This window comes from Crinia signifera, chromosome 5, assembly GCF_055691185.1.
Source record: "Crinia signifera chromosome 5, ASM5569118v1, whole genome shotgun sequence".
NCBI classification, from domain to species: Eukaryota; Metazoa; Chordata; class Amphibia; order Anura; family Myobatrachidae; genus Crinia; species Crinia signifera.
Genome location: NC_139221.1, coordinates 123,248,921 through 123,266,069, shown reverse-complemented (window position 1 = coordinate 123,266,069; position 17,149 = coordinate 123,248,921). Strand labels below are relative to the sequence as shown.

The window sequence follows — 17,149 nt, the reverse complement described above, 5'->3', positions numbered from 1 at the left end:
GCACTACATAGATATAAAACAGTAATTATCCCAAAAGGACTAAAGGTCCATACACACTTGGCAATTTTGCCCAGCGTATAGGCATACCTCCCAATATGACCCTCTCCAGGACTGGGAAACATTGCTCTGTGTCTGGACTTTCCTTTTTATTCATGATTGCCATCACCTGTGTTCAGACACCATTATTATTACTTAACCTGTTCAAAACAGGTGATAGCAGTCATAAATTAAGAGAAAAGTCCAGGTACAGAGCATCATACCTCCCAACTTCTGTGCCCCTGAAAGAGGGGCAGTGCGCGGTTGCACGCCTGAAATTTTGGGGCATGGCCTAACAGGAAAGGGCTTTCGTCTATACTCGCGGCTATACTGGCTATGCCACCAGCCCCTCCGACTGCAGGAATAGACGTTGTGCGCGATAAGCGGGACAGTTGAGAGGTATGGAGCATTGTGTCCCTCCTGGAGAGGGTCATGTTGGTAGGTATGGTGTATGGACAGCGATGATCGCTATCATTGATGGGGGGAAAGCCGCTCAGTGCATACACACAGAGCAGCTTTCCCCCCTGAACTGTCAGTGGGGGACGGATGGCTTTCCATAGCACAGCGCATGGAAAGCCATCCACAAAGCCGCTCATCTGCTGGTAATACCAGTAGATGAACGGCTTTCCTTGTGATGATGCAAGAACGCGCATCACCGCTCATAGCTGGGTCATACACACTGGGTGCTTTGAGCTGAAAGCCACTCAAAACACCAAGTGTGTATGGGCCTTTGCAGCTAAACACTTGTTTTGGGGGGGTTAGCCACAAACCAGTACCTACCTGAGCCCTACTGCGATCCCTCCTGCACCACCGCCGGCCGTAAACTATAGGAGATGCGAAGCTGCTCGATGTATCAACATCACATCCCTGGGCTACCTCCATTCTGAGATGGCGGCAGCCCAATGTAGCTTATGGGATACACACTGCGCTGCTGCGGGGGCAGTGAGGTCAGCAGGGTCAGTGCTAACTGCACATGTGCAGACCCCCGGCTCAGCACATTGCCAGAGCCCTGTCCCTGCGCGTCAGAGATGATACATCCCTGTGATAGGATCGCATGGGGCAGCAGTGATGAATGACGGGGGATAAAGTATGACACAGGGTAAAGGCAGTATAAACTTGGTCAATCTGTAACTGCAGGGGCAGGATTAATTTATATATATATTCATCTTCCGCTTTTAAATGGTGGTGCGTTCTACCTGTAATAAGGTGGAACGCAAAAGGTTACCGCTACGTTTAAGCGATCACTTCCGTTTAAACGATGCACACAGCATCCTATTCCGCTTTAAAATGGCGGTGCGTTCCACCTGTAATAAGGTGGAACGCAAAAAGTTATCGCTTCGTTTAAGCGATTACCTTACCCGCTTTAAACTGACAGAGCGTTCCACCTACTATGAGGTGGAGCGCAAGGTAATTACTTATATTTGCACCGCGCTTTAGAGACGGTGCTTTCAGCACCACGACGCTACACTATGCAAAATTCATAGTAATGGCTGTGCGTTCCACCATCGGACAGGTGGAACGCAAACCATACAATTAGGATTTTTAAGGTAAAACTATTGGGAATATAACCCCGCATATAAGGCGATAAGCCTTAAATCACTTAGGTATAGGTAATGCACCATAAATTAATATTATTCAATGATTAATTAACATATAAAATTTCAAATTAATTCCAAATTTTTTTTTTTTTAAATTAAAATTAGTAGTTGATCTTAAAATTAATACATATTACTAAAACCAACACCACTATATTATTTTATTATTAAATAAAATTAAAAAGCACTAATTCATTCAACAGGAAGTGATGTCACCAGTCACTCCCTATATATACCCTTGCTGGGGCAGTTGATAGTTCACTTGGTGTTTGGACACAGGAGAGCACACACCTCTAGGAGCCAGAAAGGTAATATATTGTCACTCACTTTAGTATCATTTAACACTTCTATGGAAGCACTTAATTAATTAATTTATGTATCGGGCAGGTCTTTATTCCTTTATAGACCACATCCATACTCCTGTGTTCTTCAAGGAGATCGCATTTTGGAATTTGGAGGTATGATAGATTATTAATGATCACTATATTTATATAATGCCCACCACCTTTATAATCACATTAATTAAAATTTAATTCATATTTCACAGTATATCCCGGATTATAATATAAGGGGACCACACTCCAATTGATTATATACTTAAAAAGCTTTTTATATGGTCAGAACAATTTATCTCATTTAACGGTATGTATAAAGTTACACCTAATTTAATTAAATGGTCAGCTACATTGTAAAAAATTTTAAAAAAATTTAAATATTCATATGTTTCTATAACGCATTATTAGGTACTCAAATACCCGAATTAATCTAAAAGAAGTTCTACAAATCCCATTACGGGCACCGCCCATTGCCCAAAGATCTTGTTCTAATTAAAGATATTCGGGTTTACATCCACTACAGGTAATTATTAAGTATTACTCTATTATCAATTAACATCCTTTAATTAGACCTATAAGATTATAAATATACCTATATCTATTCCAGCCAAAAGCTTGAACCTATACTACCAATCAACAAATTTATTGTTATTAAAGGACTTAATAAGGTATAGTACCTTAGACAATTAATATTTATCAATTAAACATTATCGGGTACTATAGGTAAACCCTTGAAATTACATCTGTATTTATATCCACTTCTAGTAAACTGTTTGAGTCTATAACCGGACCGCTTACCACTGCAAATTTACAATACTGTTGATTAAAGATCTAAGAAGGTACAGTACCATCATATTTAATCTAATTACATGCTAAAGAGTGGTGTTTTTTCACACCAATTATCAACTTTGGGTGCAGAGTTTTTCTTGTTCCCCACTTATTCCTTTATGATAGGACTAAACGGGATGCGGTCATTTGGTCTACTGCATTATGGTCGACAGTCATTAGGTCGAATCCATTAGGTCGACATGCTAAAAGGTCGACATGACTCTAGGTCGACATGGGAAAAGGTCGACATGATTCTAGTTCGAAAGGTCATTAGTTCGACAAGGTCATTAGTTCGACATGGTCTATGTCGACATTCACAAGGTCGACATGGAGTTTTTCACTGTTTTTTTGAGCCAACATGTGCCGACAGGCGGTATTTCATGCCCTACCATCCACTAGGGCGTGGTGGGAGAATAAAATAGTGTGCCGAGCGTAGCGAGGCACCGTGCCCGACGCATAGCGAGCGATGCGAGGGGATGCAGTGCACTTTAAACTGTGTCCATGTTGACTGTGTTGACATTCAGGTAAAAAAACTGTGAAAAACCCCATGTCGACCTTGTGAATGTCGACATAGACAATGTCGAACTAATGACCTTTCGACCTAGAATCATGTCGACCTTTTCCCATGTCGACCTAGAGTCATGTCGACCTTTTAGCATGTCGAACTAATGGATTCGACCTAATGACTTTCGACCATAATGCAATAGACCAAATGATCCCAACCCGACTAAACACAGTCTGTCAAAATATATATTTTTGTCAAAATTATTTATATCCTTTGTCTTCCGCTGTTCTCCTCCTTTTTCCCCCCTTTCCAATTTGATTTCGATTATTATGTACAACTGTATATACTTGTACTTGTCTTTCCTATGTTATGTTATGCTATTTTAGAATTTTAAAATTATGTTCTACTTTTTGTAGAGCCACTACAATACTATTTTCACCCCTGATGAAGTCTCATAAAGAGACGAAACGCGTTGGGTAACCATTGACTACCATTGTGATCCATAAACCAAAGAATTCACCTGTATTAGAAAAACCTTCCATAAGATGTTATGAGGTTTCTGTTTTAAATGTTTTAAATAAATGTTTTCTACTTTGAAATTGTTTATGGTCCATCTGGTATTATAAAGGAAAGACAGGAAATATCCTGATAAGTTTACAGGGCGCTATATAACACTTGTGGTTTGGATATATCTATATATATATATATATATATATATATATATATATATATATATATATATATATATATATATATATATATTAAAAATACCACATGAAAAGCCTGTCCCTCTGTCCCTTACTCTGTAGGAGCCCTGACATCATGCCTAGCGCTACCTCTGATTAAAAACCCTACCATGATGAGGCCACTGCTGCTGCTGTCTTCCATGGGCCTGAGAAGCATATGATGAGCTCCACTAAGCAGAGCTTAGCACAAGCCTCTCAGCCTCTGACCTCTTGTGCAAAATCTCATGGGACTTAGTCAACTCCCAGTAATGCAGTGCACTACTGTGCAGTCAGTGTGCCTTGGCTTGGCTCCCGGTGCTCAGCACCATTAGTCATTATCATATTGGCATTATCACATAGGTGAAGCTGCAGCACTACCCCACTCCCATGCACAAAACCTTTAGCTAAAAAAGTAATAAAAATAAATGCCAACCACAGGGGACCCCTAGATAGAGGGGGCCCAGGGGTACTGACCCCCCTGAGGCCTCCCCTTAATCTGGCACCTGAGGAACGCCCAGCATTTTCATGGGGATGCCCATGGTCCAGCACCATTACTGCCCCCCGGCCCTCCCTCCCCGCAACGAACGGTCCGGCAAGTGTGTAACTGACCAAAGCCATTCATTTTCGAGGTACTGCGCATGCGCAAATACGCACTTGTGCATGTGCAGACCCCCAAACAACGGAATGGGGATGAATTCGCCCTGTTCCAAGTGTCCCTTATATCAGTGCCATTGTCCGCATAGTCTGTTACCTAATCAACACCTTTAGCAAAAAAAAGTATGCCTGTCTGCTTCCCCTTTTTTCCCTATTTCGCAGGGTTGCCTACCTGACCCTGTCCTTCACGGAGAAAATGCTCTGTTCCTGGACTTCCCTGGTAATGTAGGATTACCATCACCTGTGGTGAAACACCTTTCTTAAGGTGCCCATACACTGAGGCGATTTGGTCGGTACTTGTGAATTATCCGGGCTGCCGATTTTGTCCTTAAGTTTAGTTAACTTAAGGACACCCGACCGACGCGATGCCCGCGATTTAGCCCCAAACCGGGGGCATCGCGTCGGTCGTGGCCGTTATAAGGGGCCGCGACGCGATGCCCGCGATTTCCCATAGACAGTAATGTTAAAAGACACGATGGACCCGATTTCCCATAGACAGTAATGTTAAAAGACGCGATGGACCCGATTTCCCATAGACAGCAATGTTAAAATAAAATGACAATGTGAAATTGGCCAATATGGCCATTTCACATTGGATATGTTTTAAAAAAAAATGTTTCATGGCCCCCCAACGCCACCCCGCTATTGACGCCAACCCGAAGCGTGGCGAGCGCAGCGAGCCCGCGAGGGGCGGCGGTACGCGTCCTCCGACCTTTTCATACCCCTACTATCCACGTCGGCGTGGAGTTGAGAATAGAATAGTGTGGCGAGCCCGAAGCGTGGCGAGCCCCGCGAGGGGACGCGGATACCTTCACAGGTATCCGCGTCACCTTGCGGGCTTCACAGGTGTCCGCGTCCCCTCGCGGGGCTCGCTGCGCTTGCCACGCTTCGGGCTCGGTGGCTCGCTGCGCTCGCAACACTATTCTATTCTCAACTCCACGCCGACGTGGATAGTAGGGGTATGAAAAGGTCGGAGGACGCGTACCGCCGCCCCTCGCGGGCTCGCTGCGCTTGCCATGCTTCGGGTTGGCGTCAATAGCAGGGTGGCGTTAACGGTGGTGGGGGGCCATGAAACATTTTTGAAATGTGAAATGGCCATATTGGCCAATTTCACATTGTCATTTTATTTTAACATTGCTGTCTATGGGAAATCGGGTCCATCGCGTCTTTTAACATTACTGTATATGGGAAATCGTGGGCATCGCGTCGGTCGCGTCGCGGCCCCTTATAATGGCCGTGACCGACTCGATGCCCACGATTTTTCGGGCGCGATGAAAAAATCGGCAGCCCGGATAACTCACAAGTACCATTTGGTCCGATTTCAGCCGATTGCGACCAATCGGCCCATTAACATACCTCCCAACATGACCCTCTCCAGGAGGGACACAATGCTCTGCTCCTGGACTTTCCTCTTAATGCAGGATTACCATCACCTGTGTTGCAAAGGTTAATTGATAAGACAGGTGCTTAAACACAGGTGATGGCAATCCAGCATTAAGAGGGGAGTACAGGAGCGAAGCAATGTGTCCCTCCTGGAGAGGGTCATGTTGGGAGGTATGCATTAAATTGGACCAAATCGTCTCTCCCTGACATGCAGTCGGATCCGATGCACGGTCCCGTGCCCGGCCATTGGACCCGACCACCCGTTCTGGGACCTCCCTCCTGGTGGTGAGGCAGGCAGGAAGCAGGGACACATGCAATCCATCACAAAGGAATCACATGTGTCCCTGCTGCCGGGAAGGCCTTGCAGGGTATCGGTGTCTGAACACTAATGCGAGACATTGCAGCAGTGTATGGCTGGTTTCACACACTTCGGTTTTGACCGGACGGAAAAAAGCCGGACCCACTTTGTCAGGCTTATAGCCGGATTTCTGGACCTTTCACATGGTCCGGTTTGGAGATCCGGTGGCCCCGCCCCCTCGTCACATGGGGGTGGGTCCAAACACTTTGACTGGCATTTCCAGTCTGACGGGGTGTACGCCCGCCCTACTCGTCACATGGGCGTAAGTATCCGGTAATTTCCGTGGTGTGTGAAGGCGCCAATTGCCTTCCACACCACACTGAATGGGCAGAACGGGACGGCCACGGCACGGCAGCCGGACACTGCAGTGGTAAGATCTGGCTGCTACCCGGCGGCCGCGCCGTGACCATCCAGTGTGAATGGACACAGAGCTGTCCATCACACACTGTAGGGGCGGCACGGCTTTTAAGCCGTGCGGTAATTTCCCGTCCGGCAGGAGCCGGACAGTGTGAAACCAGCCTTTGGCTGGTTTCACACACTAAGCTCCTGCCGGACGGTGAAATCCCGCACGGCCAGGGAGCCGTGCCGCACACATTAGTTGTGAATGGACACTATTGTGTCTATTCACACGGGACGGCCACGACCCGGCCGCACGGCTGCAGCCGGATCCCACCACTGGAAGGGATGGCTGCCGGGCTGTGGCCATCCCTTCCATGATAAACTAGTGTGTGCGGCATTTCACCGTCCGGCAGGAGCCGGAGTGTGTGAAACCAGCCTATGGGTAACATTAGCAATTAACTAGCTCCATACAGGTGATGGAAATCATACATTACCAGGGAAGTCCAGGAACAGAGCATTTTCTACCTGAAGCAGAGGGTTAGGTAGGCAACCCTGCAAGCAGAGGCAGAACTCTGGGAGGCAATGGAGTCATCTGCCGCCGGGCTCCTGCACCCAAGGGGGCACCTCTCCTCCCCTGTGAGTTTAAATTCATTAATTGAAAGCCATTAATATAGCATCTGTGGCTGAGTTCTAAAATATATGTTCTCTCTCTCTCTCTCATCTATATATAGATATATAGATCTATATTAGATCTATATTTCATAAGATACATTTTATATATATTTGATACAAGATTGTGTGTGTGTGTGAATATGGGGGGGCACCAATATACATCTTGCCTCCGGGCAACTTGGACAAACTTACACCACTGCCTGCATGTATTACGTATTAAAGAAATAATAACGAAAAAGCAAACTTTTATTTTTTTATTCTCATTGTAACAGAATTTGTCTGGGGGGCTCCCTGGAGCATTCCGTGCTAGTATTGCTATACAATTTCTGCAGCGACAATGTAAATGAACAGTAGGTGGCTGGCTCTTAGCCAGTAGTACACAGGGAGAAGCACATGGTGGCGCTGCTGCTGCTGCCAGGGTGCTGCTGCTGCTGCTGTCACTGTGCGGGTCGGAGCCGGACACGTGTTGTTGCTGCTGAGAGCACCAAGATGGCCGGCGCCGTTCCGGAGCAGCCGGACAGGTGATGTGTATTCCCCTAATATTATGCATTAATATCCCATGTTTTATACGGATTGATCTGCCATGTAGCCGAGGCCAGGGCAGGCTGTCGGACTCTGTAACGTCTACTTTCTGTAACCTATCTTTTCCATGCTTTAGGCCTGAGCAGCGCTCTCTAGCTACACTGTTCCTCGGAATGGTGGCTGTAGGAAGGGTTTTGCCGGTTACTTTCATCCTAGCGTTTATGTACCTGGCTCCTTCTGTAAACTTGGTGCATTTATTAAGAGATGCAGTGTGACTGTGAACATTGTATTGTTTTATACAGCGAATGACAATATATAGAGTGATCTGTAAAAGAGAATCTATTGGAAAGATGGGTAGCAGATAGTTCCCAGGCTGTGAATGCAGTTTGGACCAAGTAACCAATGGAACATATAATGTAAACTTGGTGCGTGAGTAGCGAGATCTCAGGCCTGCCCAGTACTGCCAGCTGGGGTGAAGGAGGCAGCATGACATGAGGCAGGGGAGCACAAATGCCCCCCTCCAGCAACGGAACGTCGCCGGAGGGGGGAGTTTGTGCTCCCCTGTTTTGGCAGTCAAGATGTTAATACGTCTTGACGATGTCCCTAACTGCTTCGCCTTGTTAATGAGGCGAAGTGGGAAGTGATAATATAAGAGGCCTAATGTGTGCTATTCAATTGTTTTCATCATTAGATGGCGCTCAGCAGAGATATTTAATTGTTGCTCTGTTTGGATGTGATCAGCTGACGTCGACACCGGTGGTGGCAAGCCGAAATGTGTGAAATGTCACCCACTTGATAGCACAAATAGGAGTTTTTGCACCACGTCCATTACTTTGATTGTGCTGAGTGCGGAAAAAATAGATCTGTCAAATTATTGCCCCACAATCTCCCATCACTTTATACAGGAGATTGCGATATAAAAGTTGAATATAGCCCATGACCGTGACTGAATTTCATTACCAGAACTTGGTAAGCTTTCCTGTTAATCAGCCCTCATAAAAACCTTTGGCAGTTGCTTTTGTGAATAAACACTGAGGGACTGCTGTTTGAAAGTAGGAATGTCACGAAAAAAAAAAAAAAGTTGTGTTTGAATGTTGCAGGCTGAAAGAAGAATCTTAGTGGGCAATTTGTTAGGTTATGTTGTGCTTAGAATTGATTAACTGCAAATATCCGCTCTATGGGGGATATGCAATCCTGGATCACAACTGTCGGTCCCTCCCGACAGCCATGACCCTGGCCCGTTTACAAGTTGCCCGACAGTAAATCGGCAGACGTGATTCAATGAAAAGGGGGTGTGTCCAAATAAACGGCCGTGGATTGTCAAGATACGGCCAGGATCGCGACAATCCACGGCCGTTATCGGCAGAATGAGCCCAACAGCTTTTAAAGTCGGGCTCGTTCTGCCATGATGCCTCTTCGGTGCCGTTGGTAGACAGCATTGAATAGGCAACCCGTTGCTATTTCCGACGGAGGATTGTATATCCCACTATATATTCTCTCTAACATCACTAGTTTCCTGCACACCACTGAGGGGTTGTCAAGAATTAGCAACGTTGGCCTTGATGTGATTGGTTATGGTTACCTTGACCTTAAAAGTTCAATATGCACGAGGTCAGCATGTGGAAAATGTTGACAGAAAATTTTCACTATTTTTTGGGGTGTTAAATTGAACATTTCACAATTAACACAAGATACCTCAATTAATGTACCCCTTCTCTTTTTATGTTCAGGCAAGATGCCTCACTCCACTACTGCTTTGCTTGGCACAGATTACCCATCCCAATTGTAGTCCACCTAGAGTTTGAAAAAGTCAAATTAAGAAAACTTGTCGACCATTTAAACTTGTCTACCTAGTGAATGTTGACCTGTCCTCCACATACTGAAGGGTTTTTCTACTGCTAGTAGTATGTCTTGTCCACTGTTCTCTCTACACTGTATTTCATACACTAGGGCAGTGGTCAGGGAACTCGGTCTTCAGGAACCCATGCAGTGCATGTTTTGCAGGTCTCCTCACATAATCACAAGTGAAATAATTAACGCCACCTGCGGACCTTATAAAATGTGTCTGTGTAATTAGTACACCTGTGCACCTGATGGGTTACCAGCAAAGCATGCACTGTGTGGGGTAATGAGGACTGACGGGCAGATTTATTAAGCTTGGAGAAGAGATAAACTGGAGATAAAGTGGAGAAAAGGTAAAAGGAGATAAAGCACCAGCCAATCAACTCCCAACTGTCTTTTTCAAACACAGCTGATTGGCTGGTGCTTTATCTCCTTTTACCTTTTCTCCACTTTATCTCCAGTTTATCTCTTCTCCGAGCTTAATAAATCTGCCCCTAAATTCCCTGACCACTGCACTAGGGCGACTTCTCTGAGTGGAGAAGTTGCACACAATCCCCCCTTTCGCATACAATATATTGTTCCAACAGATTGCTTCCGCTGGGACTCACAGGCTCCAGTGTGATACAGTATGTATGGGTCCGCGCATCGCACCTGCTGTCAATCACATGCAATTTGGACACATCGCATTAAAATAGCCCAAATCGCAGATAAATCGCCCAGTGTATGGGCAACTTAAGATTTGGTCCTCCCCGGTCAGTGCTTGGCAAAAAAAAAAAATGGAGGGAGAACACGGTTGTCTCTTTGGATCTGCTCTGCCATTGTCGCATATCTCATTGGTAATACTATTATTTATTTAATAGTGATGAAATGCAAAGTTATGAACAGTTTATCCAGAGAAAGGAAGAGCTTTCTGCCCAGGAGTACTATGGAGAGAACAGTGAGGAAGATGATGATGATGACGAGGAGGATGATTGGTATTGGGAAGGCAGCGGTGCTAATCTCACAAAGCACTATACCTCTACTAGAGCAAGTAATCCTCAGGTATTGCCTGCCTTATGATACCTGTAAAGAAATATATTTGGGGGAATCAATAATTGTTTTGCACGTAAATAGTTTTTGGACGCCCATAAATAGTGTTCATTCTAGCACCCGCTATCTTTGATAACCCATGCAGTTCCTGTTCCCTGCCTGGGGTGTCGCTGTCTGCTGTGGTGTTTCTAGCACAGGTCTGGTTTGCATATCAGTGCTGAAATACAGACCACACTGTGCTAGAAGCACTACAGCAGACAGCGATACCCCAGGCAGGGAAGAGGAACTTTATGGGTTTTAAAAGATAGCGGGTGCTAGAATGAACACTAATAAAGAGCGGGCAGGGGGAAGAGAATATGGGAGAGAGAAAGAGAGGAGGACGATTGGGCAATGGTGGGTGAGGTGATGAGGTAAGGAGGGGAGAGGAGGCAGGTCTCATTCTTACCAGGATTGGTGGGTCTTCCGTTTACCGGCTTCCGGGCTCTCCTGCTTCCCAGTGCCAGCCATCGTGCTGTCATGTGCGCTGGTGTTCTTACCTCGGGTCCAGACCCACAGGCTGATGATTACTCCAAGCAGGACAGAGCCCCAGGCTACTGTCTAGCTGCATTGACAGCGGGGTCCACTATAGTGTCCCTCTCAACCATGCTGCAGATCTTGGCTTATGGCTCACACATGGACGGTGGCTGCCGCTATTGTACTCTGCACAACACACGGAGACACTAGAGGGAAAAATGTTCAGTTAAAACTTATAGCAATGTCCCCTTAAAACGGATTGGCTACAGCAGAGCACGTCCCGGGGATCCACTCATTTTGTAAAACTGAGTCACTGGTCCGCAATTTAGGATAAAATGCATGTATTTGCGATCACTGATTCTCAATGCCTGTGTATCCTTGAAAGTGTGTTCATTTTGTGTAAATGGTAGTGAAAATATGTTTTAAATAAAAAGGATATATGAATTAACTTTTATTATCACATATATATATATATATATATATATATATATATATATATATATATATATTGCGTCCATGAGTCTCCGAAACACAGCCATCTGCTGGCAGAGAGTGAGATTACATCTTTCTCGCACGTGCACTCTAGCTTTCGAAGCTTTTGCTTTGAGCAGGTTTACTAGCTTTACATATAATCCTTGGGCCAATTATTCTTTGCTAAAATGGCATTTCTAACTCTTAAATAAAGAAATACCTGTCAAAGGTGTCAGCGGAAACATAACCTTTCTAACTCTTAAATAAAGAAATACCTGTCAAAGGTGTCAGCGGAAACATAACCTATGTGTCATCAGCTGAGTTCTTGTGTTCTAGGCCAACAGACAGCATATGAATAACGGCTCATCTAAAGCGTACATGACGACGGACAAAGTCTTGCAGAAGTATGAGAATAAAATTCATCTTGGTAAGCACAAGCAGTATTGGTGTTCTCTATGGCATGACGCGCGTGGATGACTTCCTCGTGAAATCTTTTCTAAATGTACAAAATCAAAGACATAAATGTAGTATTTTTCCCATTACACCTTGGCAGAATCTGTTTTGCTATATCGTATACTTTTGGTTACCTATGCTGGCAGCACGCATTTCCATAGCTCATTTATTTATTAATTATTTATTAAGTTTCTTATATAGCACATAAATATTCTGCATTATTCACATCAGTCTCTGCCACAGTGGAGGTTACAATCTATGTTCCTACCACATGTACACGCACACACAGAGACATTCTAGGGCTAATTTTGTTGCAGCCAATTAGCCTACCAGTATATTTTGGGAGGAAACCGGAGTACCCGGAGGAAACTCCTGTGAGAATATACAAACTCCGCACAGTTAGGGCCATGGTGGGTGTCAAACCCATGACCTCAACGCTGTGCGGCTGTAATGCTAACTGTCCGTGCTAACCATTACGTGGCTCATTTTGAAAAAATGGTATATCTGTTGAAAGTCAAACGCCTGTATATTAGTGTTCCCGCTAGGCTGTTTTAGCGGGGCGCTGCGCCCTGCCCGATTTTTAAAGGGCAAAATGCACCCTGCCCCTCTAGCAGCGCCCCGCTAAAACAGCCTGGTGCCTGCCCGACTCCTTGCACAGGGAAGCCCAGCGATGCCCGGAGCTTCCCCGGCATCAAGGCACCTTCTCCCATGGTGACGGCATCTTCGGCGGGGCCAGGCCCGCCCCCTTTAGTGATGTCGGCGGCCCGGCCCGCCCACTTTAGTGATGTTGGCGCTCTGGGACCACCCACAAGTGTGCTTTCTGCGGCCCCGGACCGCCCCCCGGCAAAATTTCTAGAGTGAACCCTAGTATATGATGGTGTGATAAGAGGAAACAATGGCATTTTGCTGACCATTCGATTGTCACCACCCTACAGTAGCAATTGCAAATCCAATCCCTTGCAGACTGACTACCATTTTGGTAAATCTGCAGTGGCAATTGTGATTGTGAGCGCAATCGTCAATTGGGGAAAGCCCATATATCAGCAATGGTTGGAAAGTCTGGGAGATGCCCACAAATATCGGAGCTCTCACAAACACCCCAAAAAATTGTCCAGCCTCCGGAATGCCTCTAATTGCCCAAGTGAAGTGGGCTGCTCTGAGGTCTGATGATGCAATTCAAATTTAAATACTTTACCATGGCTTAGATAGCGGGGACACAATTATGGTGTTACACACACATGCACCTCTCAGACATGATTGCCTCACTCAGGACTATTCCTCTCTGAATGTGTGCTAGCTTCCCTAACACACATGGATACACTTTGTTACCTTAAGTTTCATACCGTTGTATGTGATTCTGTATCCTGATCCCCTCAATGCACACCGCTGCACAATATGCTTCTGCTTTTTAAGTAATAGAAATTAAGTCAATAAAATCAGATACATAATTACCTATGTTTTTTTCAGGGAAGCTTAATCTTTCAGACTCCGTTATGAATAAAGTCACTGAAAAATCAAGACAGAAGGATGCAGACACGTCAGTATAGGAGTTATTCAGTTCTTTTTCTTTGTTGTTTTCCTTCATAATGTACACTGCTTTCTATTTTGTCATTGCCAGCCATAAACATTCGTCACTGGTGTGTAACCCTTTGAGTGCTAAAGGTGCCCATACACGATGCAATTGCAGTGTGCGTTGAGATGCGCTCTCCCGCGCACATCCCATCGCACATCTCAAACAGTATGTGCTGCACATACTTTTTGAACAAGTTCACATCGAACACAAATTGCATGTGATCTAGTTCAAAACGAATACAATTATTGTACTGTGTATGGGCACCTTAAGTGAATTTGTCAAAATATGTGTGAAAATTGCCACAAACATTATTATTCATCATAAAACGTGTTATGTTTACCTTTTATATTGGAAATATAATATATTTTTTTACACAATATTTTTAATTTATGTAACAAATGTGAATGATGCTGGCATTTTTAGCGGATATTTTGCACATCTCTTACAGATATTGGAACTCAAACGGTTAATAGCAACAATTATCTACGAATTTAGACCTTTTAACCCCTTCCCGACAATTGACGTACATTTACGTCATGGTCGGGAAGTACTTCCCGACACATGGCATAAATGTACGTCATGGATGTAAACTGTCACCGCGTCTATAGACGCGGTGACAGTTTGGAGATGTCTGCTGTCCCTGACAGCAGACATCCCCCCTCGCCGCCCGGGGGGGGCAGGGATGCCCCCCCCGGTCGGCGATCGCTGTGATTGGCTGTTCAAATGTGAACAGCCAATCACAGCTATTTCTGTGTTACCGGCGGCTATGCCGCTCGGTAACACAGAAAACGGTGGTGATCGGTGCTGTTAAGTACAGCACCGATCACCACCGATCCGCGGACACCCCCTCCCTCCCACCCGGCAGCACTATGTGTTTACCCGGCCGGCACCCGGCAGCCGCTCTCCTCCCTCTGCTATGCGCCGCAGCGCTGCCTCCCCCCTCCCTCCCCCCGCCAGCAGCAGCAGCACTAGGGACAGTTTAAAAATGAAAAAAATAAAATGAGACATGAAATGAAATGATTATATATATATATATATATATATATATATGTATGTATATATGTATGTGTGTATATATACACACACACACACACACACACACACACACACACACACACACACATATATAATGTGTGTGTGTGTGTGTGTGTGTGTATATATATATATATATATATATATATATATATATATATATATATATATTACAGATAGATATTCCCGACCGAAGACGTATATATACGTCATGGTTTTAAACTGTCACCGCGTCCATAGACGCGGTGACAGTTTGGAGATGTCTGCTGTCCCTGAGCCCCGGTCGGCGATCGCTGCGATTGGCTGTTCAAATGTGAACAGCCAATTGCAGCGTTTTCTGTGTTACCGGCGGCTTTTGCAGCACAGATTCTGGTTGAATGACCCCTGAAGCACCCATACAGTGGAACCCCCCCACAAGTGACCCCATTTTGCAAACTACACCCTTCAGGGAATTCATCTAGGGGTATAGTGTACATTTCAAACCCCCAGGGGTTTCACCAATTTTGATACAACTGAGCTGTGAAAATGAAAAATTAAATTTTTTCATTTGCACAGCCCAGTTGTATCAAAATTGGTGAAACCCCTGGGGGTTTGAAATGTACACTATACCCCTAGATGAATTCCCTGAAGGGTGTAGTTTGCAAAATGGGGTCACTTGTGGGGGAGGTTCCTAACTTTTAGCATCTTATGGTGCCTAGAAACCTACATGGTGCCTAAAAAATAATCTCATAAAAAGGAGGCTCCAAAATCAAGTAGGTGCTCCTTCTATTATGAAGCCTGTGGTTTGGTCACCGTGCACACTAGGGCCACATATAGGACATTTATGAAAACCAAAGAATTGGGGGAATCAATTTTTAGTCACATTTCTCTAGTAAAATCTACTGTGTTCCTTAGAAAAATGTATTAAAATTGAAAATCTGCAAAAAAAATGAAATTTTGAAATTTCACCTACACTTTGTTTTAATTCCTGTGAAACACCTAAAGGGTTAACAAACTTCCAAAATGCTGTTTTGAATACTGTGAGGGGTGCAGTTTTTGAAATGGCATCATTTATGGGGGTGTCTCACATACAAGTCCCTCAAAGTCACATCAGAACTGAACTGGTCCCTAAAAAAATCAGTGTTTGAAATTTTCTTGAAAATTTGAGAATTTGCTATTCATATTTTACGCCTCCTAGTGTCCAAAAAAATGAAAAGGAAGTTGAAATAATGATGGCAACATAAAGTAGACATATGGTCTATGTTAGTTATTAACTATTTTGAGTGGTAAGATTATTTGTCTCACAAGCAGAAAATTTAACATTTTGCAAATTGCTAAATTTTCCATTTTTTTCCGACATTTTGGTATTTTTCACAAAAAAACACAGACTGTATCGACCCAAATTTACCACTAATTTGAAGTACAATGTGTCACGAAAAAACAGTGAGACATGTCAGATTTGAAAAAAAGGGCTCTGTCAGGAACGCAAAAACTGGCTCTGTCAGGAAGGGGTTAAAGACTAATGCAATTTGTGTGTTACACATAGCGTGCGCTCATAAAGCTTTCCTCATTTCCAGGTATCGGGTTAAGGATAAATCTGACAGAGCTACTGTGGAACAGGTATGTTCTACCAATGGCTGTTTGAGTATATCATGAAATAAGTGGAATGTTAATGAAGATGCGCTCTTTGCCATTCAGTAATGGAGGAAGGCCAATAAAAGGAAGGAAAGTTATTTAACAAATGTAGCAAGTTAAAACTGGGGGCATTTATATTGTTGTAGATTTACTAATGCAGTTGCTTCAAATACATGCAAAATTCTATACATGTAGTATCTGTATAGCTGGTAAGAACGTTGCCCTTTCACTTGCTGCCTCAGGAAGTAGAATAAGTTACTGTTCATGTCCCTTTATAACCTGAAACCATATGACCGTTCACACATGTTATTTCAAAATATATATAATTACTGTTAAAATACAATACAGTCAATTCATTTGTTTTGCTTGCAAGGTTTTGGATCCTAGAACACGAATGATTCTCTTTAAGATGCTTACAAGAGGGGTAATATCAGAAATCAATGGCTGTATCAGCACAGGCAAAGAAGTAAGTACATTACTAAACAATAACATTATGCTCGTTTTTAAATATTAATTTCTGTAGAGTAGAATAGCATGGACATGTTCAGTACTTGTAACACCCACAAAGAAAAAAGTTAGTGATCCACTGAGGATCTAATGATCGCTTTAAAAATTAACTTTTATTGTTATTACATAAAAATTATCTCCTATCGTCGTCAGGAGACAAACA

General features: G+C 44.1%; 1 protein-coding gene across 1 annotated transcript in view; it reads left to right on the top strand.

Moving 5' to 3' along the window:
- The first annotated feature begins 7,862 nt into the window (after positions 1 to 7,862).
- RIOK1 (RIO kinase 1) overlaps positions 7,863 to 17,149 on the top strand; it is a 58,205-nt gene continuing 48,918 nt past the window's right edge. The window contains exons 1-6 of the mRNA XM_083187971.1: positions 7,863 to 7,951; positions 10,655 to 10,835; positions 12,144 to 12,234; positions 13,728 to 13,797; positions 16,422 to 16,464; positions 16,853 to 16,945. Coding sequence (XP_083044097.1) covers positions 7,920 to 7,951; positions 10,655 to 10,835; positions 12,144 to 12,234; positions 13,728 to 13,797; positions 16,422 to 16,464; positions 16,853 to 16,945 — 510 coding nt within the window. The 5' untranslated portion in view covers positions 7,863 to 7,919. The remainder of the gene's footprint in view (positions 7,952 to 10,654; positions 10,836 to 12,143; positions 12,235 to 13,727; positions 13,798 to 16,421; positions 16,465 to 16,852; positions 16,946 to 17,149) is intronic.